This window comes from Microcaecilia unicolor, chromosome 8 (genome assembly GCF_901765095.1).
Source record: "Microcaecilia unicolor chromosome 8, aMicUni1.1, whole genome shotgun sequence".
In the NCBI taxonomy this organism is placed as follows: domain Eukaryota; kingdom Metazoa; phylum Chordata; class Amphibia; order Gymnophiona; family Siphonopidae; genus Microcaecilia; species Microcaecilia unicolor.
In genome coordinates this window covers 197,953,597-197,961,664 of record NC_044038.1, presented here as the reverse complement: position 1 = coordinate 197,961,664, position 8,068 = coordinate 197,953,597, and the positions used below count along the sequence as shown (strand labels likewise).

At 49.8% G+C, this 8,068-nt stretch overlaps 1 protein-coding gene across 1 annotated transcript in view; it reads right to left on the bottom strand.

The window, feature by feature from the left end:
• Positions 1-755: 755 nt before the first annotated feature.
• SRMS (src-related kinase lacking C-terminal regulatory tyrosine and N-terminal myristylation sites) overlaps positions 756-8,068 on the bottom strand; it is a 31,428-nt gene continuing 24,115 nt past the window's right edge. Inside the window, exon 8 of the mRNA XM_030212974.1 lies at positions 756-2,793. Coding sequence (XP_030068834.1) covers positions 2,600-2,793 — 194 coding nt within the window. The 3' untranslated portion in view covers positions 756-2,599. The remainder of the gene's footprint in view (positions 2,794-8,068) is intronic.

The window sequence follows — 8,068 nt, the reverse complement described above, 5'->3', positions numbered from 1 at the left end:
GTCTCCTCCGACGTCTCTCTCCTTCTTCTTGTGCCCGCCCTCCTCTGACATCAGTTACAGGTAACTGATGTCAGAGGAGGGCGGGCACAAGAAGAAGGAGAGAGACGTCGGAGGAGGCAGAAGCGATCGACGAACAGCTGATCCAACCCGTGCAGCGCCTTCAAACATAGGTGAGAGGCGCTGCACCGGCCATTATGGCAGAGGGGGGGGGGGGTCCGGTGGAGGGGGGGAGCGGCGGCGACGAACTCAGGGGGGCGGGGCACGGAGGCGGAGGATGGCAGGAGGCGGAGCATTGGATACAGAAGGAGAAGAGAGAGACAGGAAGGGAGGGGGCCTGGCACTGCAAAAGATAAGATTTTTAACAGCTTTTATTTCACACACGGAGCAGCGGGGAGCAGCGGCGACCTCGGGGGGGGGGGGGGGCAAGGCCGTCCATACAAGACGCTGTTGATGAGCGCCTTTGCCCCCTCCCGATCCTTTTTTAATTTTAGTTTCCTTTTTTGTTTTTGGCAGAGGGAAGCGGGGGAGCTCACTTTTCTTTTTTAAACATGTTTTTTATGGTGCAGGGGGCAGTGGGGAGATGACAGCTCAAGCCTTAACGACAGGTCTGAGCTCACGTTAAATTTCTGACGGTAAATGGTTCGTTGTAATCGTCGGTATGCTTAGTGCATTTCGAATTGTCCTCATTTCAATGGTAGTTTCTCGTTTGCATTCCGTTTTCGTTAGCTGCTAGCATTGTCAGAAAATGGCCTTTAATGCATGCTACGTTTCAAAATTTCCTCGTTAAAGGGTCGTTAAAGTTTTGTGCATCTGGGCCTTAGTTCTGCAGCCTAAACGTTTCCAATTAGCCTCCTTGAACACACTCATGGTAAATACTGAATTGCATGACTCATTGTCTTTCAATTACCTGGCCAGAGGAAGGGAGGAAGGGGTAGGGTACTTGCTTATTTGTGCTGAGCACCAAATGGGCTTATTTCTTTTGTAATCCACAGGAAAAAAAAGGGTCTCCACACTTCAAACATCTGTAGATTAAGATTAGTCTTTATGTTAAATATTACCAGCACTGGAACTGCATGGTCTAGGCCTTCATAAGTGCATCTCCACCAACAACGTTGAGTAACAAAGATAAAAGATATTGTAGGTTATAGTGCAGTGAGGGAAAAGTTCTTGAACCAGTGGCTTTTAACTGAGGGAAGAGGATAACAAAGGATGTGGTGGCGTCTGGATCATTACAGGATATTAATAGTAGAGAAGTACCAGTCTGGAATGGTTTAGTTTCAGACTCAATCCTCACTCTCTTTACCATGACTTCTTTCCAGTCCTGTTTTCCATAACTGTATAGAAAGTGGAGTTGTGACCTCATGCTTAGAGCAGCAGACTAAGAACCAGAGCAGCCAGGATTCAAATTCTTCTGTAAGTCTGCCCACTTCACCACCCATCCACCCATTCCAACATCCTTTCTCTCTCTTTCTTTATCAATTCCCACACCTACAGACCATCGATTTTCCCTTCTGCTTCTCTTCCCTTCTAATGGCAGCAGCTCAAGACTTCTTCTTCTCTTTGGCTGCTGGCATACTAAGCACCACCAATGCCCTGGGCCTGCCTCCATTCTTTAGCTGCTGGTGGGATGAACCTAATCAGTGGCCTTATACTGGCAGTGAAAGCATTTTGAAAACTCATAGGCCAGCACATCCAATGTCTTTACTGTTCATCTCATGATGCATGAGAACAGCATAAGGATGTTTAAAAAAAAATGCCTGCAGTGTCATGTCTTAAGAATTGAAGGATAGTCCCACAGGTTTAGAGGAATTTTCTTATCTCCCAAATTTGGGCACCCTGGGTGACTGCCTAGCTTGCTAATAGATGAACCAACCCTGGGTGCTCCTTCAGCCTCCTTACTACACCACAGCACATTTTCTTATGAGTCAGGGTGACCCTTCCTGTTCTTTGTTCACTTTGTACTTTTATTGATACAGAATTATCATAAATGTCACCATAAATGTGTCATTAAAAAGATCAAAGGGCAGCACTTCTATGAGTCAGAGTAGAAAGTACTCAAGGAATAGATTTCAGGTATGCTAGCAACAGTTAGAAAAAAAAATTCAAACCAGAGGCAAAAGCAAAATATTGTATGGCTCTGGTACTGTAGGACTGCCAACTTATAGTTTCCTGCCGCTCTGTCTGCTGGTGTTATGGTAGTGCCAGGTCATAGCTTCCTGATGCTCTGCTGGTGTCATGGAAAAGTGCCAGGTCACTGGTCCTGATGCTTTTTCTTCTAGTGTAGTATCCATATTCTGTTGTCTTTCCTGAATTATAACATCCCATGCTGAGGTTATTGAAATCAAGTTTTTGCGTCTGAGAGGAGCAGCAGTACTACAAACTTTTGGTAAATATTTTTGTCCACCCCCTCAATGTTTGCAGTTAACTGGATATCCAGATTAAACCTTCCTCAGTCCCTGCAAATGACTTTAAGACTTTCCTTGGTATCCAGTGCTGATGGCTGTTTCTTATGGGTTATAAAACTTGATGCCCAAGCACTCTCCAGTGTGCAATGTGACCTCTCGATGGCACCTCAGGATGACAGTTCTTTATCTTTGTTTCACTTCTGCATGCAATTCAGGTTTGTGTTGATGGAGTTAAGCTTGTCCCTCAGATTTTGGAAGGAGGGACGCAAGTCCTCTTCATCTCTCCAGCAGCTCAGCATTATTTGATAGACATCAGCAGGACAAGTCCTTGGCCGTGGTAATCGATAGCCGTGGTTGAGCTGCTCTAGAACTTCTCGGTTGGTCATCCCTGAATGAGAAAACAGAATCCAAGCATGGGTTAAGAGAGATTTAAAATTATCTGCACGTGTTTTTCTTGTCTATATTGCTACCTCTTTTTGTCTTACTCCTGCATCCCCTTCCTTGATATCCAAACATTGAGAGGGCGATATTCAACTGCCACTGGTCAGTGTTTCTTCAAATTAGACCCAGATATTCATTGCCAGCCCCTATCCAAATCTTGTCACTAAATATCTGGGCACAGGAAAGCAGCCAGGAGTAACCTGGGTACTATTAATCAATAGCGTAGGCAGGTTGAGGGCACAGGGGGAGCGGAGAGCGGACTGCTGTGACAGATTGCGTGAAAAATAGCCACCAGTGCAGTCAGAAGCCCGTTTGGGGGAGCGGCCACTCCCCTGGCAACCCACCTAGCTACGCCTCTGCTATTGATATTCAACAACAGTACCCAGATTGCTATCTGTTTAACCTAGGTGCAGCCTTGAATAACGGTGGTGCCCAGGTGAGTCCAGGCTCCTCCCAGACCCTACCCCAGACTGCTCTGGCATTTTCCCTGCTCTTTCTAGATTTTAATTGGCACTATCTGATTATGTGTTGGTGAAATCTGGGTATTAACCGGTCAGCACTATTTAACTGGGTAGCATCCCGGCTACCTGGTCAAGTAGTACTGAATATCGAACTTTGAAATTTTTATTTTTTTCATGCATGGGACTATCCAAAATCTAGCACAGATAAAGCAAAGTTACTTACCTGTAGCTGGTGCTCTACAAGGACAGCAGGCATATATTCTCAAATGTGGATGATGTCATCCACGGAGCCTAGTGTGGACACTGCCATAGTGCACTATCACTTTAAAGATTTTAAGGCAGTGCTCCTACCATGCATGCATGGGTGCCTTCCCGCCTGATGCTCGAGCATGGGACCAGCAGTATAATACTGAAGATAAGAAGACAATGCCCATGGGAGGTAGGAGGGATGGGAGAATAAATGCCTGCTGTACTCGGAGAACACCTGCTACAGGTAAGTAACTTTGCTTTCTCTGCGGACAAGCAGGCATGATATTCTCACATGTGGGACTCAGTAGCTGCCAGGCTCACAAATGTAATTATAATTTTGACAACTAAAGAGTGTATGCCTCCTTTAGAGCTAGAGAGCAAAGCCAGTCATTGAGTTGGATCATAGGGAGAAGTGATCCCAGGGAAACGACGCAAAATTTTCCCTTGAGTAGGAATTTGTTTAAATCTCGCAGATCAAGAATTGGTCATAATCCCCCTACAGTGGGGGAAATAAGTATTTGATCCCTTGCTGATTTTGTAAGTTTGCCCACTGACAAAGACATGAGCAGCCCATAATTGAAGGGTAGGTTATTGGTAACAGTGAGAGATAGCACATCACAAATTAAATCCGGAAAATCACATTGTGGAAAGTATATGAATTTATTTGCATTCTGCAGAGGGAAATAAGTATTTGATCCCCCACCAACCAGTAAGAGATCTGTGTCGCGTGCCCGCCCATGCGGGACGCGCTCTCGAGGTCCTTTGCATACCTTCAGGCTTCTTCCCCGGGAGCGCGGGGTTTGTGAGTCCTTTAAGGCAAAATCACCCTCCAGGTAGAGAGGAGACAAAACTGGACCGGAACTCCGGACTGGAGTTCTACACCGGAACACTCGGAACTGGAACGCACCGGACAGGTGCGCACTGGAGTGGGGCCCGCTGGACTGGACACACTGGAGTGGCCCCACTGGACAGGAACATACAGGAGTGAAACCCGCTGGACTGGAACACACTGGAACGGAACTGGAACATCCTGGACCTAGGCTTCACCTACACTTGACTGCCTCCCCCTCGGGTTGAGCCCTCAGGTTCTGGCAGCCGGTAGGACTTACAGGAACAACAGGAAGGAAGGTCCAGGGGTGCCCCCTGGCACCTAGGCGAAGGCAAGGCAGAGAAAGTCCGTGTTCCGGCAGCAGGCAGATTCCAAGCAATGGTCAGGACAAGGAACAAGACTACGGCTGGAGCCTCAGTATCAAGGAGAACTGGCAACAGGTAGAACAAGGGCAGAAGCTCCAGAAGCAAAAGAAACACACACGGAAACCCAGCAGGCTAAACACAAGAAGACATAGTCAACTGTACAAGCTAGTAGGAAAGCTATACCCAGGCAACCAGACATACACAGGAACATACACAGAGCAAAAACTCAGGAGACTTAGAAAAGCTATACACCAGCTAACAATAAAGCTGTGCCCAAGCTAACAAGTCAAACACTGGAAACAGACACAGAGCAAACTCAGAAGACTTCGTAAAGCTACACACCAGCTAACAACAAAGCTGTGCCCAAGCTAACAAGTCATGCCCTGGAAACATACACAGAACAAACTCAGGAGACTTAGTAAAGCTATACACCAGCTAACAACAAAGCTGTGCCCAAGCTAACAAGTCATACACTGGAGACATACACAGAGCAAACTCAGAAGACTTAGTAAAGCTATACACCAGCTAACAACAAAGCTGTGCCCAAGCTAACAAGTCATACACTGGAGACATACACAGAGCAAACTCAGAAGACTTAGTAAAGCTATACACCAGCTAACAACAAAGCTGTGCCCAAGCTAACAAGTCATACACAGGAAACAAACACAGAGAACTAGCAGAGCTAGACACAGAAGGGTAGGAAACCCAAAGAGCAATAAACACAGAAGGGCAGAAACCCTGCAGAGCTATAAACACAGAAGGGCCGGAAACCCACAAGCGATAAACACAGAAGGGCTGAAAACCCACAGAAGGGTAGGAGACCCACAGAGCAAATAACACAGAAGGGCTGGAAGCCCACAGAACAATAGACAAGGAAAGCAAACGGTGCTAACAGCACACTAACCTCGGGACCTAAGGCACTGCAGAGGAAATGGCAATGCCAAGGCCAGGACTGTAGTCTTCAGGTGACTAATAAAGCCCATCAACACCAGAGCCACAGGTGCAGCAATCACCTTGCAACCAAACAGAGGCTTGACACTCAGAGCAGGCATCCCATAGAAAGTAACAGCGGGAGCCATCTTGGATACTGGCAGAGACGAAGAGGCGGCAGCCATCTTGGAAGAGGCATAGCCCACACAGGTGAGGTTCAGTAGGGCAATCAGCACACAGAGCCAGAGAGAAACTAAGACAGAGACAGAGACAGAGACAAGCAGAAGCCAGCACAGCCACTGACTCCCTGAAACAGGGTAAGTATGAGGGTAGTCACGGCCATAGTCGTGACAGTACCTCCCCCTCAAGACCCCCCTCCCGGTCCCCACAGGGGATTCAGGTGTCCAAGGGTAAGTGTGGTGAAACCTCCTGATGGGCTTCAACACACCAACATGAATCACTGGACTGGCAGTAGCAAGCACAACTGGAACTTGAAAAGAGGAGTGGCCCTTGAAACCAGGAAGTCTTTTTGGGCAACCACTATGCCGGCTTAGAGTCTGAGATGCAGCATCTTGGCTGGAACTGGAACTCGGAGCAGGCTCAGCATCTTGGCTGGAACTGGAACTTGGAGCAGGTGTAGCATCTTGGCTGGAACTGGAACTTGGAGCAGGTGTAGCATCTTGGCTGGAACTGGAACTCGGAGCAGGCTCAGCATCTTGGCTGGAACTGGAACTCGGAGCAGGCTCAGCATCTTGGCTGGAACTGGAACTTGGAGCAGGTGCAGCATCTTGGCTGGAACTGGAACTCGGAGCAGGCTCAGCATCTTGGCTGGAACTGGAACTCGGAGCAGGCTCAGCATCTTGGCTGGAACTGGAACTTGGAGCAGGTGCAGCATCTTGGCTGGAACCGGAACTCGGAGCAGGCTCAGCATCTTGGCTGGAACTGGAACTCGGAGGAGATTCAGCTGCAAGGCTGGGCGCCCCCCTCTGGCCGGACTGGGACGTCTCTCTAACATTAGCTTCAGGCAGCGTCTGCCGAGCAGGGTTCAAGAGGAGACGGCCCTGGGATCCCCAGAGCATGCTAGCAGGCTGAAATGCAGAAAATGGGTTTCTCCGGGCCCCAAGCCGTTGAACACATCTTCTCTCAGCTATTGCTTCGGACTGAACAGGAGCTGAACCGGGACTGGGACCCGGACTACAATCAGAGTCTTGACTGGAGCGGGAACTCTGGACAGGAGCTGAACCGGGACCGGGACCCGGACTGGTATCAGAAGCTTGACTGGCAGGGCCCCTCAAACTGGACTCAGGAGCTTGGCTGGGAGCGCCCCGCGAACTGGACTTTAACTGAGGCTTGACAGAACACACCCTTTGGACAGGGATCGGAGGCTCGAGCGGAAGCGCCACTCGAACTGGCCTTCGGAGCTTGATTGGAGGTACCCTCCAGACTGGAAGCGGAGGTGCCACCTGAACCACCCTGTGGACTGGCACCGGAGGCTTGATTAGAAGCCCCCCTCGCACTGGACTCAGTGGCTGGACTGGACGGGTCACTTGGACAAGAACTGGAGACTTGACCCGGAGTGCCACTTGCATAGGCCTTGGAGACTCCATCGAAGGCTTCCCTCGGACTGGACTCGGAGACTTCAAAGGGCGTGCCACTTGAACGAGGACTGGAGGCTCGACCTGGAGCGCCACTTGCATAGGAATCTGAGGCTCCGTCAGAAGCATCCCTCGGACTGGACTCAGGGGTTTCAAAGGGCTTGCCACTTGAAGGAGGACAGGAGGCTCGGTCAGCTGTGCCACTCGAACAGGAATCGGAGGTTCAATTTGCAGCGTCCCTCGGACTGGACTCAGAGGCTTGACTGGGAGCGCTACCTGAACTGGAATCGGAGGCTCAGTATGAAGCACCCCCTGGACTGGATTCAGGGACCTAGGTGTCGGCCCTTCTTGGACTGGAATCAGAGGCTTGGTACGCCGTCTCACTTGGCCGGACCTCATGGACCTGCATAGAACCGTCCCTCGGGCTGAACTCAGAAGCTTAGCTGGCGGCTTCACTCGAACAGGATTCGAAGGCTCTGCTTGAAACCCTCCTCGGACTGGACTCAGCGCTGGTGGACTGTAATCCTGAATAGGAACTAACCCGCTATGGTACCGCAGGCTGCTCTGCTGAGGGGGCCTGAGCGGAGGAATTCCCCGGCGTCTTCTTTCGGCCTCAGCCTCCGGAGTATCCCGCAGAGCTGGCTCCTCCAGAAGTCTGAGGCGGTAATCCCAGAGCGAGATAGCAGGATTCATGTCAGAAACTGGGCTATGGCGGACCAGACGCCACCAGAGACGCTTTCTTTCAGCTGCTGCTTCAGGAGTATCCTTCAGGGCAGGATCAGACAAAAGTATT